Source organism: Ischnura elegans, chromosome 10, assembly GCF_921293095.1.
Source record: "Ischnura elegans chromosome 10, ioIscEleg1.1, whole genome shotgun sequence".
Classification (NCBI taxonomy): domain Eukaryota; kingdom Metazoa; phylum Arthropoda; class Insecta; order Odonata; family Coenagrionidae; genus Ischnura; species Ischnura elegans.
Window position 1 is genome coordinate 24,648,078 of NC_060255.1, and position 21,040 is coordinate 24,669,117.

General features: G+C 38.2%; 1 protein-coding gene across 1 annotated transcript in view; it reads left to right on the forward strand.

The window, feature by feature from the left end:
* Positions 1-3,947: 3,947 nt before the first annotated feature.
* The window catches only part of LOC124167136 (hemicentin-1), a 693,290-nt gene continuing 676,197 nt past the window's right edge, over positions 3,948-21,040 (forward strand). The window contains exon 1 of the mRNA XM_046544934.1: positions 3,948-4,077. Within this exon, the coding sequence (XP_046400890.1) occupies positions 3,948-4,077 (130 nt within the window). The remainder of the gene's footprint in view (positions 4,078-21,040) is intronic.

Sequence of the window (21,040 nt, forward strand, 5' to 3'; positions counted from 1 at the left end):
ATTTTGTTTTCTAAGAGCTGCCCCGTGGAATATGTATGAAAAGTGTTAGATGATAATTGGCAACCATTAGAATGCTTTTGGATTATGCGTGAAGGGATGAATTCAGGTGCATTGGGATTTAGGTTGGTTGTTTGTGCGTCCGCGAGGGTTGGGACAAGTGCAGGTAAAAGTGCTTGGGCAAGAGGGATTTCAGGTGAGTCATGTGGTAGGGGGGAGTTCCGCCGAGTACATGAGCTGTGGAATGTTACCGCAGGGGTTGGAGTGAGGGAAGGGACAAAAGGTTCAGCTAGAGGGTTTAATGTTGAGACGCTTGGGAGTGGAATATTTTGGGAACGGGGCGCTGCATGAGGTGTATTGTGGAATCGAGGGTGCATTGTGGGTATTGTAGTTGTTGAGGGAATGCTTATTATCGCAGCAGAGGCTGGAAACGAAATCTGACCGAGTACGGGAGCGGGCGTGTGAAATGTGTCGCCGATGGACTTATTCAAATTCTGCATTGGTAATGTGACCGTACACTGGCAAAAGAAATGTTGGCATAGAAAAATAGACAAGAAAAAGGTGAAAATCGAAAATGCAATGGAAAAAAAAAAGAACACTTGGGAACACACGCACACTTAAAGGTCACTTATAGAAAAAATGGAATGATTTTTAAACACTTGACACTTATTAGGCACTAACGCACACTTCGATAACACTATTTACCCTTCGATAGGGCAAGGCTTAGGGAAACACTTATTAACACTTGGGGGCACGAACACTGGGGGAGCACGCGGATATTCCGATGGAAAGATGATGCCGGGTCAGCGGTGTGGCTCGAGATGAAGAACGATGAGACGGGAACAGGGATGATTGAATTCTCAGGAACAGAGATGTCTGGACACTCAGGAACTGGGATGAGACTACAGGTCGTCAGGAACAGGGATGACTGGGCACTCAGGAACAGGGATGAGACTGCAGGCCGTCAGGAACAGGGATGACTTGGAACTCACCTTTCTCTTGCCTCTTTGCTCAACTCTCACAGCAAAGCGAAAAGCTCCGTCAACGGTTGATGATTTAATTTAACCTCCCCTTTCCCTAATAAGGTCCCTCATTGAAGACAGGAAGGCCCTCGACCCGTTATCTCTTAAGATGACTATTTTTCCATCTTGGGTCCAAACATTACGGGTCCCCACCCAGTTCTTCGCTTCCTGAAGAATCTTCTTGCGGGCAGCGGTGAGAGACTCAGTAATTAGGAAGCCAGCCGCCTTGAGATTCCTCTTCACTCTCCACACTTTATCTCTCTCCTGATATGAAAGGAATCTCACAATGATGGGCCTCGAGGAATCGTTTGAGGCACGGTGTGGGCCAATCCTGTGTGCTCGCCCAAGAAGGATTGGGTTGACCTTTATCCGCAGCTTACTTGAGAAGAAGTCTTCAGCCACCTTCAGGCAGTCTTCCCGGTCATTCTCCTTTACTCCATGGATCAATAGGCAGTTCCTTCTGGAGTACTGCTCGAGAGCGTCAAGACGATCGTCGAATTCATCAGACTTCTTCTCCAACTCTTCCAATTTTGCCGTGACACGCCGCAAATCGCCTTCAACCGACGTCTTGAAGGCTACAAATCTCTGCTCCAACGCAGTCAGGCTTTCCTGCTTTCTTGGCGTCTCCTCTTTCTTCGCCTTCTCTAAATCTTCTTTAAATGAAGACATAGTCTTCATTATCTCATCGACCATGGACTTCACATCATCATGGTCACGGTCTAGGTCCTTCTTCGGGGCGGGCCTCGGCATGGTGGCAGGTAGCAGGGTTGGGAGAGGGTTAACCAAAGTGAAAGTGCAACGGAGCGTTCGCTAGGCACGTCAGCCTCGTACGAGCATAAGCGAGCAACTGATTTAGGCGTTTTGGTAAGTTCAAGCTCAGGTTTACATTGATGGGCTCATATGCACTGTTTACCGTTGAATTCAAGCCAGACCCGTCTGCAAAGAGCTAATTGAATCGTTATTACGTTTTGAAAAGTGATGAAAGCAGCGTAATGAGTGATGAATGAGTGTAATGAGAATTGTGTTCTTGTTTTACCGAATTATCTCGCTGTCATAACATGGGCTATATGATTTTTCATCATAAGCTTCTTTAACGTTTGACATTTCAGTGCACGTAATGTTGTTATACTTTTTTTGTCTTTATTAATGAGCATAGATACGAGGACGATTGATTATATTTATTTCTTTTACCTGGCCCAGATGAGGCCACAATCCGGCCCCCTCTTCCTCTGGACCAGGGCTCTCTTTACAAGGTTATAAATACGGAAATAAAGGAATACAGGCATCAGTATAAAATAATATGATGGTAGATAAATTTAAATTATTGTGTAGCTAGGCCACATTGTATTTTTTCCAGCTGTAGGATCATCTTTGCCCTTGGTTATGAATTTCAAAGCTCAAAAATTTTTGGCTAAACTTGTACACGCACAAATGAGTGTTTTGTGCATACAGTATTTTGGTTGCATATATATTACTTTTCTGTCACAGTGTTTTTTATGGAAATTCAGGGAGAATTTCAATACTGATCCAGTCTTAGTACTTTCAGGCTTCTTGAAATATTTCTTTTTACACTGATAACCATAATGAGGCGGTTAAAGTAGCAACAATTTTTGATACTGTTTTCATGCTATTGTAACAGTGAAACAGTGTTCTTCGATGGTTTACTCTTTTTTCATTGTTTTTATTACGCGTAATTTCATTATTGCAGTAATTTATCTCGTATAAATTCGAAGGGTCCTCAATGTGCCAATTCTGTTGTGCAATGCTGTCACATAGGGCGTTATGAAGAAAATTAACATGACGAAAAAATCTAGTTTGGCAGGCACAGTGAAATATCGGTCGGAAGGTCTTGAAAATAATCCATTGCCGTCACGAATGTAGGGCGTGATCTACTTAAAAAGTAGTTTGAGAAGGTGACACTTCAAAGAATCTTTGTGAGATGAATGCTCCTCACCTGGCGCACCATGTGGCAAATTAATTGGTTTTCCTTGACTGAGCGCGAGATAATGAACTTTTAATTGTTCCTACGTGATCAGCTTACGGGATTGATCAAGAAAAGTTTGCTGTTACGTTGGAATAGTTCCAGTTGATGCTCACGTGTTTTTAGCCATTTTTACTGGCGTCCACGATCCGTGGGAGATACTTTCTTGATAAAGTCATTGGTTGCATTTCCCGAAAAGTTGTTACAAACTTCTCACGATTTATTCCTCTGCTTAACGGTGATACCATCTCTCTGTGTTCGTTTTCATGTCTCTAGCGATTTTAGCGTTGAGCAAAATTTACGAAATATGCACCGACAAAATTAAAGTTAAATGGTCAACACAATAATTTTTCTACGTCAAACTTTCTCTGAATATTATTTGAAATACTTTTTTAGCAAATTCAATATGTTTACTGAGAAAGAAATGTTTTTTTCTGCAAGTAAAAGTTGTGTTTCTCATGAAGCATATCATTTTCTTATTTTAGTTTAACTATTAAGTTTGGTTTGAAGAGACAAAATATGTTAGAAAAGAGCATCTGTAGCTCTTAAAAGGAAGCACATAATAATCGGCTAAATATAGACAGTAGAGCGAGAAAAAATTTTGTTTTGACAGCTTGGAATACTAATCATAGATTATAATTTTTTCTTTAATTAACTATCGAAATTTTAACTGTAAAGTCCTCCCTACCATTTAACTAGTTTGGACATACATAACCAAGCCCAATATGGTGAATAACCTTAACAAACGGGAATTGAAGCCGTGACCTTCGGATTACCTGATTACGACTATACCGCTCCACCACCGTGGCTGGCAAAAGGGGAATATAAAACTCCTTGATATTAATTTTGGGAATTTTGGATCAATGATATTGCAATCAATAGGTCAGAATAGGGGAATTATCTCGTTAGTGAAGGTTGTCTGGGTATTCCACCGGGTAATCTCCTCCATGGCTGATGTTTCGGTGTACGAGTCGTGCTCCATCATCAGGGCTGAATATCGTGGCTTGGAAAGTGGTCGCCTTATATACCGGTGCCGGGGTCTCAGGTTCCCTCTGATTGGTCTTCACAGCAGGCATGGCAAGTGAAACGAAACGAAAATGTTTCGTTTCGACCCGGAGGGAAACAAAAACATGAGGCCTAGGTTTAGTTTCGTTCCCGCACGAAATTAAAATCACCAAGGAGTTTGGTTCGATTCGGGACGAAACTTTACTCCCAGAAACGAAACTAAATTAATCGAAAATCCGCTACTCATACTTATGTTTCGATCCCAGACGTTCATTGGAGGGGGATAAGGGGGCATAGGTTCGACCCATTACGCTTCACATGAGTGTAGAGAGGTTAAAACATCGAGCTTAAAAATCGAAGCGTCAGTTTGTGTTCATCGTTCTCCTGTTAGTGGTAAAAATATGAGTGCCCAATGCATCTAATGACGGCAGGCCGAACCTCTACTTCATTCAACCACACTTCGTACTCGGTGTGTGGGTCGAAACTAAACTGTTTGAAGGTTGAGCACGTGTTCCCTCCGGTGCGAAACATTATCTGCATTTCGTTTCGTCCCAGAGTTTTAGTTTAGTTTCGACCCGAAGTAGTTTGACTCCGATTTCGTTTCGACCCTGAGTTTAGCTCCCCGGGTTTGAAGACGTTTCGTTTCGTTTCTACATTTCGCTCCTGGGAACGATGCTATTGAAATTTCACTGGTTTAGACTTTCGTTTCGTTTCACTAGCCATCCCTGGTTTTGATGGTGGGAGCAATAGTTTGCCCTGGTAACTAATACACTATTTACATTATCAAAGATTCCAATTAAAGTGTGATGATGGGGGGGAGAAGTTCCTTGCCTACCAAGGTTACGGATTTAGGGGCCGTATTCCAGAACATGGGATAAGCTTGAGTCCTCACCTACTCGATGGTTGAGGTCTCAAATTGAGTTGGAATTATAATTGTACAAACTGGCTTCAACTCAACCCAAGGGGTTTGGGTTAGTATGGTGGCTAGAGTAATAGATTTTGTAAAAAGTATTTCATCTCTCTTTTGAATTGAGAGAGAAGAAATCGGGGGTCGTGTTGGTGTGGTGGCTAGAGTGTTGGCTTCCCACCCCCACGGGTTAAAATGCCGACGGTGGCAGAGAATTTTCAGAGATACATTATCTACGTTTCGTTTCCTCCCAGGTTTTTAGTTTAGTTTCGACCCAAAGTTGTTATGACTACGGTTTCGTTTCGTCCCAGAGTTTAGCTCCCCGGATTTAAATCCATTTCGTTCCGTTTCTACATCTCGCTCACGGTAACGAAAAAATTGAAATTTTAACGGTTTTGACTTTCGTTTAGTTTCTATCGCCCTGCTTTACAGGACGGGCGGGCATCAGTTGTTGCTCAAGGAGTAACCGCCGTCTCTATTGATAATGTTTTCCGATAGCCGTATTGCTATATCCTCCTCATTAATTCTTTCCCAATATTTCTTCACTCGGGCTACGACCTCCACATCTTCCCAATGGATAGAATGGTTTTCATTGAGACTGTTTTCGGCCATCCCAGATTTTTCAGGTTGACAATTCCTGAAATGCCTCTGATGTTCTTTTATTCTCGCTTCGATTGTCCGACCAGTTTCCCCCCAAGTAAACATTTCCGCATTCACAGGGAATCTGGTGTATTGCGGGTGTCGCTAGGCCACAGGGATCCTTTGATCTGACTAGTTGGTCCCATACGTTTGTATGTATAAGTTTAGGACATGGCCGGAAGAAGGATTCAATTCCACTTCTATATAAAAGGCTATAAGGAAAGAAGAAGGGCGGAAAGGAGCAATGATAGTATCTGAAGAAAAACAGCTCCTTAGAGAAAAAACTTTTGGGAGCTGAGAGCAGTGAAAATTCACTTCGCCAAAAGGGAATATGAGAATGTTAGTTTCCAATTCACAGAATGTGGGAAATTTGTACCAATAAATTTTACAGTCAATTTAATAGGTCAGAACTGTTGCCAACTGATTATCCTTATTTTTGATTCGGAATTAATACTTACTTACTTACTTACTCCCAGGGCCATACATATCTAAGTAGATATTTGGCCGCACCAACACTCCTCTTCCATCTATCTCTATTTCCTGCGTCCTCCTCGGTCGCTCCTAATCGCTCCAGGTCTACCTTCACTTGGTCCCACCACCTTCGCCTTGGTCTTCCTCTTGGCCTTCTTCCTTCAGGATTCCTCATTATAACTTGTTTTAAATGATTAGTGTCCTCTCTTCTCAAAATGTGCCCAGCCCATCTAATTCTTCTACATTTAAACTCGCACACTACATCTGGATCCTTGTATAGCTCTCTTAATTCTCTATTGTGTTTTCTCCTCCACTCTCCTCCTTCAGAGATTGGTCCATATATTTTCCTAAGGATCTTATTTTCAAAAACAATTAATTTTCTTTCTTCCTTTTTATCCAGTTTCCAAGTTTCACTTCCATATAACAGTACGGGTCTTATGATTGTTTTATATATTCTGATTTTAGTAGTGTGTGATAGTAATTTTGAGGACATGAGTTTGTTGCAGGCGTAGAAGCATCTGTTAGCCAGATTTAGCCTGTTTTGTATTTCTATTGCTTCTTTGTTTTCTCTTGAAATAAAAACGCCTAAATACTTAAAGGAGTCCACTTTTTCAAATTTGTGGTTGTCTATGTAGAGAGGATTTTGATTTCTGTTCATTTCATTTCTTGTAAAGTGTATATATTTAGTTTTTCCATCATTTACTTTTAGTCCTAGATTAACTGTTTCTTCCATGAAAAGTTTTGTAAGCCGGCGTATGTCGTCTAAATTTTCTGCTAAAATTACCACATCGTCTGCAAAAGCAAGTATATTTATTCTGGAGCCAATTGTTACGCCTTCGTCCATTTTTGCTACTTTTTGAAGAGCTTCTTCTATTGCTAAGTTGAATAGGATTGGGGATAGTCCATCACCCTGTCTTACGCCTGCCTTTATCCTGAAAGGTTCCGACACCCGTGCATTTATACGTACTGAGCATGGGGAGTCTGTCATACTTGCTTTAGCGAGGTTTATTAGCTTTTTTGGAATTCCGAACTTGTCCAACTTTTCCCACAGTCTCTCTCTATTAATACTGTCATATGCTTTTTGGAAATCGATAAATATTGCAAAAAAATCTTTATTAAACTCCCAGTACTTCGATATAATTTCTTTGAGAATAAATATTTGATTTGTTGTGGACCTGCCTTTTACAAACCCTGCCTGGTGATCTAGAATTATTTCACATGTATATTATTCAATACGATTCGGAATTGATACATTTTAGAAATACATTTAGGAAGTCATGTTTTACTGTAATTATAACTAATACATTCTAAAATCCCCTCTTCGTGGGAATAAGAGACTTGAGAATTGAGAATTTTACCAACACTGAACTCACAGCCATTTAATACTGAAATCTATGCACTGAACAAGGGAGTAGTTGAAGCAAGGCTTTTCAAAGTTGCGCAATTTATCATGTATTTTAATGAACCGCAATCCTATAGTCATTCTCAATATGTTCAGATGCGCATTATCTCTTATTCCCTTGAAGAGGGGATTTTAAAATGGATTAATTTTACATACAGTAAAACATGACTTCCAATCAGTACAACCTATATTTTTCAATAGGTGTACCAGTTACTTCGTGTTAAATCCAAACTCACTCCCTGGCTCAAAGAGAAGAAATAGGCCGGAAAGTAGTATTTAAATCTCTTAAAGGCAATACACGGAAAAAGACAGTCAATCTTGAGAGGGGAGGAAGAATGAAAGTTCGCTTCGGCAGAATAGAATAGGAGAATGGCTCCTATAAATTTTAATTTCCATTCTCTCGACACTGATTTCTCTCCTTTGTAATTCCTTTTCAAGCATCCATTCCTGGCATCGTTCCCGATTCTGGGGCTCTTAAATAATTTCACTCGCCTAAATAATTATTTCGCTTTTATTTTCAGGCCTTCGTTCAACTTCCTCCTTAAAATTACGTATCCCTTTATATTCTGAAGAAATCTCTTTCTTTCATAAAACTATTAAATTTCGCGTTTTTTTTTTCTAGCTAGAGAAGAATCTTTGCCTCGTTCCTTGTATATGTCACATTTTTTACAAATTATATGCTTCATTTTTTAAAATGATGCTACACTAAAATAAATATTCATGTAAGTAGTTAAATTTTTATGCTCTCTAATTAGTTATTATTACATATTAGGTCGGTAAATCCTATATATTACCGAGCAGCAGTCATTTAAAATATCCATTCTGGAAAACATCTCTATTCTAGCCCGCATTCAGTCATTTATAATTTTTTTAGAGTTGCCATTTTTTCCAATTCAAAATCTAGATTTTTTACTGTTTCTAATTGAGAGCATGTAACCATGTGGACACATTTGCTTTTTACATCGGGATGATGTATACACATTTCAACATGCAAAAACAAACATGCCCTGAATGAGGGAAACTTACTAAGGTGGGACTCGACCCCGTGACCTCTTGCTTGGCAGGTCTGGACTTTACCCTGACGCCACCGAGGCCGGCATATCTTGGGCAATATCTTAGGCAGTTACGCTAATTGCACGCAGATAAGTTAAGTAAGTTATATTATTAGTACGCAGTAAGTTATTTGGGACACTTACTCATGTACCAAAAAGGCAATTTCGATTTTTACACTCCCATGTCTAGCTTATTGTGTTCTTCTCTTTCGTTTCGCTAGGTACGCGTTCTTCGTTCCCCTTCGCTTATTCACTGTCCCTCTTCCCCTCCGTGTCTCAACACTCATCGCTCGAAAATGAATTATATTACTCATCCTCTAAATTTTTCCAAGGAATAGGATTTTCCCTTGGGATATGAATGTTTTTTAAAGAGCGAAAAAATAAAAAGAAGAACGCTGAGCTAATGCATTATGCATTTAAGAGTGAGTGCGTGTTATTTTACGCAGTGGATTTGCGTTTTATGGCGGTAAAGAAGTTTTCTGCGAATCTCTTGAGTTCTATCTCTCTCTCTATATCCTCCTGCCTCCTCATCTCTCTTTCACTATCTGTCTCTCTCTCTGTCTCGGAATTCACAATCCAAAGTGGTTCCAAATGAGCGGTTGAGACCATATGTGATTGGACGACGAAAACTTTGCCTTTACTCCAATCTGCATTTCTTACTCCGCAGAAAGCTTGATTTTCGCGCATAGTTTAATCTACGGACGAAGTAGTAACAAGTTTTGGAGCGCTTACTTGAACGTTTTATCTCTTTAAAAATTTTTTTTTCTTTTCCACTTTTACTGAGGTATTTTATACTCTCTTCAAATTCCAAAGGGGAAAAGAATCTCCTTTCAATGCAGTTTATTCGTGGCGTAATTGCCCTTCGAGCCCTGAATTTTGGTCAGCAAATTCTAGAATGCTGCTGGTAGACCCTTTAAATGAGGATTCTCTCGCACATTACCATATATATATTCAAATTTCTCAATGCTCAAATTCAGTATTATTTCTTGTATGTCCTGGTGAAACGTTTGGTTTGAAAATTTATACATGATGTACAGTTTTCGGCGTAATTTGACTGAAGTCTTCGATATTCAGCATAATGAAAGTAATTGCCTACTTCGACACTTCTTTATTTCTATCAAGCCAGTTTTTGGCACAATACCATTTTGAAGGTTGAAAACCATCTTGAAAATGATATTATGTGCTGAAACCTGAGTTGGTAGAAATAATGCAGCATGAAAATAAATACGTGCTTTCAGTATGTTGAATAGTTGAACATTTAGTAGACCCTTCGCTAATGTTATACTAGTTCGGCATTTTATTTTTTCATTTTTATTCATAGGAGTAGATTTGATGATGAAAAAATAATGGTTTTAAAACTTATATTTGGCATTTGAAAATTAACTCGAATTGCGAATGGTACTGCGATGGAACTTTTTCCTTCGACTACGTTATTTGAATTTTTTTAGGATTTAATTTTTTCCGAACCAATGATCCCTTTCTCTGAGTCAATTTCTTACCTCCGCATAGATTCCTTGGGGAACGGGAATTCAATCTGCGACCCAGAAATCAAAACGCTAGAATTCTTCTCAGATAAGGAATCCAGTTTTGGATGGAGCATATACATACATATAGATATATGTACAAAAGAGACGATTCTGGAGTGGTGAAAGCATAAAAAAAGTAAAGTTTCTCGTCGGTATTTCAGAAAGTCAAGGGAGAGACAGAATGGGGACCAAAAGTGGCAGATCGCCAGTGAGGACATCGCGAGGAAGAACCATCAAAGCTGGACAAAATAAATTCGATTTTTGATCGAGAAAGATGTGTGAGGGTAGCGAGGATAGAAAAAATGCTTTGTGGGATGATCAAAGGTCGGAGAAAATCCTTCGTACGGTTTCGTATGTGGAGAGGTGATATGGAAATATCGCGGCGATGTGCTGAAAAAAAAGAAGGCTTCAAGAAAAATGGCAAAGGACTGATGATTGCGAAAGGTGACAAGGGCTCGCATCTGAGGGATAAAATAAATTTTACGGAGCCGGCGAAAAAAAAATTTTGAATTGCCAATATTCGTAGACGGTGACTCTGAAGGTATTTCCATGTTTCTAGAGATAGAGATGAAATATTCCGCGAATCCCGCGCTAACTCAGCCATTTCAGGAGCGCAGGAGAAGTGGCATATCTTATCTAAGTTGTCTCTAGCCTCCACACAGTGAGCAGAAGTCCTTTTATGCCTTCAAGACAGGAGGAATACCATTCTTATAGCGGCTTTTTGGATGTAGGTGGGTACTTCCCTGCACAAGCCAAGTGCCTTTTCAGTTTTATCTCCAAACATTGTTCTCGGCTAGCTTCGCGTATAGTCATAGCGGACTAGAAAAAGGCTATCGGAAAGGGTCGGCTTTAATGCTCTATTATTTCGTCATCTAGGAATAACTCCCTTAAGAGACTCCCCTGGCAATGCATTTTTTTCGCCCGGAAATAAAATTTTTTACTTTTTTATTCAGTGCTACTGAATGCAAATGCTATTTTTTGTGGGGAGCTGCATTTATAATGAGCTGGCTATCTTTCGTTCCTCAGTGCCATATGCCTAGTTTTACAGAGAGAAAACTTGGGGATGTCAAGTTATCGAGTTTTCAAAAGGACGCTCATGAATAATTGCTTGACGTGCCTAGCCTTCTTTGCAGCGGTAATCCTAGTTATCACAGCTGTAGAATATTGCGCATAAACTGACTTACGTAGTGTTTTCTTGATTAAAATATAGTATTTTTGAGGAAAGTGATGGCAAAAAAACTAATTGTAAGCTTTCTCACGTTGCACTGATAATTTTATGAAATTGAAGGTAGAAGTTTGGAGTAGAAGCAATGGAGAAATAAGTTTTGTACTTTATGTTAGTAATAAAATCTGAATTTGTGCCATGCTTCCTGAAAGATATTTTACTCGTCTATTTAATTTGAAACCAAAACTGGTTCATCTTTATATCTGTATTATGCACTGCTTAATGTTGATTTCTGTGAACTAATAAATTATTTGGAGAGCGTGTGGCTACTATTAATTTTTTTCAGTACTTCTAATTTTCTATAAGGCCACTGAAATTTACGTCGCCGCACTCATGGAAAAAATCTCATGAAAATCATGGAGTTCTAATTGCTGTACACTGCGCAAAATTCGGAGCACCAAAATGTTGAAATGTCTTCCTAAATATTTTCTTGGTTTATAACTAATGAAATAGCGGTGTCCTGTAAGTTGAATTCATCCGAGTACCCATACCTAAATTTTGCAATTTATAATAACCACTGCCATAATATTGAGAAGAACGTATTCTGATGATAGATATTTTTATACATTTTCGTAAATTCGGAATCGAGAAAATGTTTATATTTTTTCTAGTAAAAATATCGCGGCTGAGATTAGCATTTTTTAATTGATTCAAAGTTTTTTTTTACTTTTTTCACTGATTTTTTTCATGGAGGGTTGGTTTACATTGTAGTTGGGAATTTCGGTTCATTTGGTGGATTCGGTTCGTGGGATTTGATTCATGGCAATGAATCAGTTCTTTAAATCGTTCATAATGAACCGAATAAACCGTGGGAATCTCGAATCCATGTGAATATAGATTCAATCTGAATCTCAAATCAGTGTGAATCTTGAATCCATGGAGAATAGGTTATATAAATGTGTGTAATGTATTATTCATGTTTGAATCCATGAGAATCTGTCGACCAAATGCATATCAAATATTATGACAGTTAGAAATTCGCAGTGATTATTAATTTTCGTTTTAATGGCATCTCTTATAAATTGCTTTCAGATTTTAAAACCTCTTCTATTTGTCTGAATGTTATGCTACACAAAATTAGTAGTCCACAATAAATTAATTGTGAAATGCAATTAATTTTAATGTAAATAACACGTAAGCTAAGTTCAATCCGTCAGCTTGCAGATAATTTTAACTGTTCCAATGCATGCAAGTATTTCTCAGAGACTTTCATACTTATTACAACATTTAGCTCAGAAAGTGAAGAATTCATTTTAATTCCATCTACAAAAATTTACTGATATTCTCAAGAGAATACTTAATGCACTGATTTCTCCGTGATTAAGTTCTAATTACATTCTACGAAATCGATGTATACTTAGTTCCGTCACTCTGTAATGCATACCGCATATTCTTCCTAGTCAAATCAATAGTAATTACGGTGAAGAATTCATTTTTACAGCCAACCTGTATGGCTATTTGTCATGATCTAATGATGATTCACCGTCTTTTATGGGTAGCATCAACGCAGTCAAGCCGAATTCAAATCGTTCTTATTGAACGATTTTGTCGGTTCATGCCCTTGAATCGTTCAATTCGAACGATTCATTCATGAACGACATAGCTCTCTTTTGCATTATATTATGTAATTTTTAATTCAAATTCCTTAAATCAGTGTAATTTTAAAATAAGTGCTAATTTTTGCTGTATTTACTGCGTTTAACTGTGAATAATATTCTTGACTTTAGTAAATATTATATTTTGTCCAAGATTGATCGTTCTAAGAGCTCATTTTATCTCTTTCCAGGTATGCTTTTGAATTGGTCTACTATGAATTTAAGCCTTAATCCCTCCTAAAACGGTGAGTTAAAGATCGTACATTTTTTATCACATTCTCCTGGTGCTAAATTTATGTATTAGTCAACAGGATTCATTCGCTTAACGTGCTATTATGCACATAACTTAGTGCTGAGTGCCTTAATATGTATTGCTAAAGTAAAAAATTGTATATCTCTTTTAATAATATAGCTACGAAAAAACCGTGTCCATCCTTAAGTATCTGAACATGTTTTAACATTTATTACTCAAACTCAAATAATTAATGAATTTATAGATTATGAAAGCACTCTATTATATATAGTCCACTGTAGTTTTTGGATTTATATATTTATTATAAGTCCCAATCAAACAAGGTTTTTCTTAGCCTGAACAATCAGATTGCAGCTTTGTTAATATAAAAATGACGGATGGTGGTACTACTTGGTCATGTACGTCATCAACTGACGTCCGATGACAATTTTATGTTTCCAAGAAATCTATATAGTTTATGGATTTTGGATAGCTACCGTGATGAAAACTGAAGTCCATCGATTGATTTTCTCATCAAAAGTCTCTGCAGCAAAACTTACGATGGGGACGACCATAACTTTCACTTTTCCGCTAATCCTAGCTTTCTCTATTGCTTCCTTTCCCTGCACTATTGAAAACCGATAAGAATCAGGTCACCGTCATTTTATCAGCACTGAACTCAAAACCATTGAATTCTGATATCTATGCACTGAGCACGGGAGTAGTTGAAGCAAGGCTTTTCAAAGTCGCGCAATTTATCATGCATTTAAATGAAGCGCAATCCTATAGTCATTCACAATATGGTCAGATGCGCAATATCTCGTATTAATTTGAGGAGCGGATTTCAGAATACCATTGTTAAGAGTTCAGTGTTCATCAGTCACGTTTCTTAATTATTGTCAACCGGTGGTAGAGCATCAGAAGAGTTTATTATCGATTCGAAGTTTAAAATTAAATTTTTTATTGGCAATAGCACGTAAATTTTCCGGGAAAATAAAACTAAGCATCAAAATTTATGCTTGAGACTCTCCCAGTGCTGGATTGCAGTTCTCTCCATATTTTCCGGGTTCCTAGGTTAGTTGCGACTTCGACCCGGAAACTATAGAGAGAAAGAATCAGCCTGAACAAAGTTGTAACCATCACATATTTTTGAATTTATTTTTCATTTCATTTATTTTTTATTCATTCCCAAACCGCCAAAAACAGCACAAAAGTGTCCTTTTAACGGGACTTAGTAGCAAGTATTCATACCCTGAATAGGTGCAATATAGCGGGAGTAGTTGACCCAAGAACCCTAGACTTTACCCCATCTTCAACGAGACCGAATTCATTTTTCACTTAATTAATTTTTTTATTTATTCCCGAACCTCCAAAAGCAGCAAAAAAGTGTCCTTTTAATGGGACTGAGTAGCAAGCATTCATACACTGAATAGGTGCAATCTAGCGGGAGTAGCTTGGACTAGAAACCCATACTTTACCCGAACGCCAACGAGACCGGCAAAGTGTATCTAGTTTTATCAAGCGTAAGATAGGCTTCAATGGGGTTGGATACCATTCGTGTCCTCCCTTCCCCTTGCACTCTGCACCTTTCCTCAACTGTCATATCCACTTCCCATTCTTAAGGTGACCCGCCACCCTTCATCACACTCATTCGACCTTCCGCTCAACTTAATCCCAACCCTCATCCGCTACGACCAATTCTCTCCCCGCTGCCGGACCTGTCCAAACACTGTTCCCTCAACTTCGCGCCGATTCATCGTTGTTCACCCGGAATTCTCTCCACATCGCAGCTAGCTTTCGAATGTTCTTTTAGTTGATCAGAAGGAAACGTATGACCACTCCTTGTCGCGATGCATTAGTTGTTTTGTTAGTTATCTAATTATTCAAAAACAGTCGCTTTGGGTCTTGCATTGAATATGAGACTTGACCCATTAAAACCCAATGTTACTTCTAAGCAACATCAAACGTTTATAAACGTTATGCTCTATTCAGGAAATATCTAAACTTCGCATTATTTTGTGGTGTTAATTGTAATGACTAATAATTTTTCTACCGCGATATTTATGATTGAGTGCAAAGTTTTCATGATGAAAAATCTTGATGTTTGAAATCTCCCAAAAGTAGCTCTGGGTTAGAAAGGGTTAAAAGCTGCAAATGTTAACACACATAAAACAAACTTTAAAAAGATTTAAATATTAATATTCAGTGGAAAAAGGCTTTTCAAAACTTTCTCTTGAACGTTTCAAAGGTAGATAAATCCAGGGAATGCTACAGATGTTGGTAGATCGAGGGAAGAGTAGGTGGACGAAATAATGTTGAACAAAGTAGGAGGTATGTGAGAACAGTGATCTCAGGGAGAGAAAAAAAACAGAATATAGTTAACTGTCCCTTGCGATGCTATTCATGATGAACCACAAGGGCCTAACATCTAGCACCGTTGTACCTCGTTAAAGGTTCCATCATCATCGTCACTGGTCAACAATCCAAAGATTAGTCTTGATAATGACGGTATAGACGTTGAAACTAGTTGACAGCTAATAATAAAAAGTTTGTTGAACGGTACTGGGTTTTGTTTCATCATGAAAATCCCAAATATTGGTTTTACGTAGCTATCCTCTCAATTCTCCTATTCTCTAATCTTTTCACACCTACATATTTCTTCTCTTTCACATCTTTCTTTATCGGTTCTATATTATTTGTTCGAGGTATTCCTTTTCCGTTCTTGCTATCCACTTGTCCCTCGACGATTGTCTTCATCAGGCCATCATGTCTTAAGATGTGACCTATAAGGTTGTTCCGTCTTCTTATTAAGGTTTTCATGAGGCTACTCTTCCCTCCTATTCTCCTTAGGACTTCCTCATTAATAACTCATTGTCAGTCGATCCATTTAATCCTCATCATTCTTCTGTAGTACCAAATTTCGAAGGCCTCTATCCTTGCTTTCTTCGCTGCTGTCATTATCCATGCCTCACTCCCATATAGGTTCACTCCCATATCTCCTAATGGAGGTTCTAATAATTGTTTCCTTGCTTCAATATTTAAGTTTCCCGCTCCAAGCAGGTCTCTCTTTTCGTGGAATATTCTCTCTGCTTGGGCAATTCTGCTGATAATTTCTCTTGATTCTCCGGTCACTAGTGACCCTGCTTCAAAAATAATAGAATTCATCCTCCTTCAAAATTTCCATGGAAATGAAATAAAGAACCTGTATAACTCAGTGGTCAGCGCAGTGGCTAGGGAAACCAAAGGCCCGTGGTTCGATTCAACCAATTTTTTATAAAAGGCATTTAATGTATAATTATTGCGTTAATATAAAGTAACTTTTTCAATAAACCTAACACGTCCGTTTGCATGCGCGTTCTGGCGTTTAGACCGCTCATACTGCTTGATATACTAGTGGTAAGCGATCACTTTGCTAGTCAACCACAGCTGAATTGTTGAGAAAAAAGAAGTATTGTACTTCTAGTAAGGTTATGCAAGTTGAATGAAAAATGAAGGAGGAGACATGTTAATTTCCATTAGAAAACACTTTAAATGTCTTTAAGTGCGGATAGACGCCACACACGCCTCTGCTACTATATTGGACTAGTTCTTAAACACTTAAAAACAAATTATGCGCATTCAGGATATTTGACAGTACAGTATATTTGGAGAACATTTATTGATCCTTCTAATGACCTAAGTACTGAGAGATATTCCAGATTTATTAGATGGATTCTTATGGCTTCTTTAGCTTTTTGAAAATATTATATGACTAGAAAAACATGATAATAAATAAATAGATAGAAAAATATATAAATCTCCTTTCATCCCATCTAACTTCTGCGCTAATGTTCCTGTTTAAGGAAGCTTTGAAATCTTTCCAAGAAAATCTCTTTGTATCTTCACACTACCCATCGTGCACATCGGTGACATTTGCAGTCCATCGCACCGCATCTTTTCTTCCGTCTAGCGTACAAAATAGAGACGACAAAAAATATCTGTCAAATGTCTTTTCCATCCAGACCCCATCCGTGCGCGAGAGAAAGGCGTTTTCATTTTTTTTTCTCGTTTATACGTCGTAATATTCAGCTGCCTTTTTTATTTGTAGCATTTCTTATTTGGAAATTTTCTCATTTGAAGAATTTCTTATTTGAGAAGACTTTGAAGGTAAAGTTGATGTAATGAAAATATATCTTTGCAGTTCATGACATTAGGGGTATATTTTATGTTCAATGGTGAATATATTATACAACAGTGTAGGTATAAATGGAGATGGGTCTCCACAACTGCTAACATAACCAAATTGTTTTCAGCTACCGTACTCTTTGATCTCTAAATAAAATTAGGATATCACTGTTATGACTTTTGCTTTTGGAGCAATTTAGAGGGAAACACCGAACTAAATTGTTATTTTAAAGAGCCATTTCAATGATAAACGCCCCGCGGCAATTCACTCTACCGAAGCCACGATTTTCCTGTTTTTGGTTTATTTTAAGCAAGAGGAAAAGTATGAACATCTCCTTGCGTGAAAAGTTTAAAATATTTTTTATACATATAGCATACGTAACTTCAATATTCATCTACTCTTCTAAACCTCGGTAATTAAAATCTACCTTTCGGCCATTTTAAAAATCAAGGAATGGGTATAATTTAATTTTAAGAAGCTATTTGTAATGCGAAGATGTTGTTCTCTCCATAAAAAATACAATAAAGTGCACCAGTAAAATGTTTTCCCGTAACGAGATGAAAGGAGACTCATAGTTTTTCGCGTGTTTTTCTTCACTTTTTCGACCATAGAATCTGAACGTTTACTTTTAAGCAATGTTTAATGATGTATTGTAGTAGTGGAATAAATTATGAGTAAAATGATATATGACTCGACCCTATGGAGCTTCGGCAGAATTTCGTAAAAGTGCGTTCTACCTTTTTTGCGACGATAGTAGATAAGTGGATTTGATTTCGTGGGCGATTGTTGAGCGTTTATGTAGTGGAGGTATCGAAATGTACAATAGTGTTTTTAGATGCCTACCATGCTTTGCTGCTGTGATACACGAACAGAGCGACGACAAAAGAAGGTGCTATAGATAAAAAAAGATGCTGCATTGAGGTTGAATTATTAGTGTGCCCCTAACGTTTTACTACCACTGTAAGGCTGCACAATTATTTACCTTGAAAGTTATCTGCATCATACGGTAATTTATCAATCCTCATCTATTCTCTAAAAAGTTGTCCAAACCATTCATCTGGTTTTCTAATGTCTCGCGCATCTCGAATGCCTTAATTGCTTCTTTAACCACTTCCTAAGTGAACTTTGTTGTTCTATTAAGCTATTTTACAATGTATAGCATTGAAGCGTTATGCTTTCCCCTACTCGTGATATGATTTGTCTTCAATGTCTGCATTCACTTTCTCAAACAATTGTCTGGTGATGAGCCTAATTTTTATATTTGTCGTACTCTTGTGGTGTAAAGAGTCCTGCATCAGTTATTCATCGCAATCACGTATTTATGCTAGTAATAATTGAAGGTTTTCTTAACATTGAACACTAACCACCATTACTACCTTCTTGAAAATGTGGCTTTTTTAGTTCAATTTCTATAAAATATAATATGGGTATCTTAATCACTTGGCTGCTATCCGATGACGTTCAATTCACTAGCTCAGTGGTTCGACCCATAGGTTGGTAGAGATAGGGAAGGGTAGAGCGCATCATTAACGTAAGGATCAGTGGTAGGAGGGTGGCGTCACTTTCTTGATCTCAACAACAAAGGCAAAGGCAAACGCAAGTAAAGTATTCGAAGTCATGAGTTGTCCAGAGCATTTTGCAACGGTGAAAACTCGAGGCTAGTCGGAGCGCTTGGCTCAATGTTTCTGCAGTTGAAAAATTGTGCGTTTTCAACCTAAACATCGTCAGTAATTTTGGTTCCTAATGACAACAGCTATACAGCGTTAAAATTTCGTGACATAATTTTTCCCCATCCTGTATAATATCAAAATTCCTCGAATTTTTTTTGTTTTTAGTAATAATGTCACGTGTGACTTTTAAAATGTTTTCAGAGAAACGGGAATTGAATTTCTCGCCTAGAAAGTGCGATATTCCTCTGCAGCCCACGCGTTCGAATGGCGCATCCCTCAAACTCACCGACCAATGTTCGTCGGTCAGCTCTAGCCGACCGTTTGTCCCCAAACTCTTACAAGTCCGAGTCCTTCGTGCCCATAATCCCTCCTCGACCGTCCAACTTCGTCCATTTGGCGTATTTTCGACCCCCTTTTAGGGGACCCAGGTTTAATTGTTGGCAGAGAGGAAGGGCAATATGTGTTTAACGGGGAAAACGAGAGAGGGCGGAGTTGTGGATTTGGAGAAAGCTCAGGGGACATCGGTACCCTTGGTGTTTCGGTTCAGAGAAGGAAAGGATGAGGATCGAGGACTTGTTCGATTTATTTTTCTTGGAAACATTGTGTTTCAGCACGGAAGGGTGAGGGAAGCTATGTTTCTAAGGCTTCAAAGTTAGTACCTTCATGCAAGTGAGAGTCTCCTTCCTTTATCGTATCTGATTAAATTGGTCAGATTTGTAAAATACATCTCTAGGATAAATGGATATCTTGGTTTGTTTATTATATTAATAATTAAAAAGATGACACTAGTATTTAAATTTTTCTCGATTTCCTTTCCCCATTATATAAATTTTGCTGTGGGTGTAAGTAATGTCTAATTCATTTACTGCCACGTAAGTAGTCATACTTTTTAATTTTGTATGAATGATTAAATTCATTGAACATTGCGTTGGAATATTGCCGCATGAGGTAAATGTTTCACGGTGATGAAACTCTTAAGGATAAGTTAGCTTCATGCTCTTACAACTTCCGTTGATTACTTCCACTTTTCTCTGAATTCAACTTTAGGATTCAACCTTTTCACTCCATGCAAAATCAATATCTTCATTCAAATTTCGTACGAAATCATACCTCAAAACCTGTGGAAATTAATTTTTTCATTAAGTCAATATTCCGTTTTCTCACCCGTGTACCGTGAAGTAAACATTAAGCTGGAATAAACTGATAAAAGAAATAGCTTTCAAAACCCCTATTTTCGCCACTGAAAGCATATATATTGATGCGTGACAGCCCGAATGGCATCGTGAAACAGAGCGCTTCCAGTAAAGGGTCGGAGTTGAGCCTTGCGTAATATCGTCACTGAGGACATGTAATCGCGCTGTAAATGTAAGTTTTAGGTTACGCGCATGCGGACGAGATAAAAATGGGTTAATCGGAGAGCATGATCTCCAACCCATTGCAGACTTGTCCAAAAAATCGCTGATTGGCTCATTCTTCCGATGGTGTTTTGTGATTTATGAGATTATTTTTGGTGCGAACGAAGCCTATTTTTTTCCGTCATTTAGCACTCTAAAGGAAGGAAGGAATCCAAATGAGTATGGTATCCTTTTTGAAAAATTGTATTGGCTTACTTTTTCCAATTCCCATAATAAGTTGGACCTGTAGTGGTTTCGTTAATTTCTTGAGCATATATTAAAAAAATGCGATATCCATCGAATTTAACAACTAGGAAGAAGAGAGGTACAAGATTTTTTGATGTCTGAGTTAGTAACGAGGAAGTCCTAAGAAGGGTAGGAGAGAAGAGAAGCCTCATGAAAACCTTAATAAGAAGACGGAACAACCTTATAGGCCACATCTTGAGACATGATGGCCTGATGAAGACAATCGTCGAAGGATAAGTGGAAGGCAAGAATGGAAAAGGAAGACCTCGAACAAAATATATGGAACAAGTAAAGAGAGATGTGAAAGAGAAGAAATACGTAGGTGTGAAAAGATTAGCTGATAGGAGAACTGAGTGGAGAGCTGCGTCAAACCAATCCTAGGACTGTTGACCAGTGATGATGATGAATATTTTTTTATTTAATTTACGTCTTCCATTATCCATAATAATCTTGAATTTCGGGGTTTCAATTTTAAAAAGTTAGCTTTTGGCTACTGCACACCTCCTTGAGA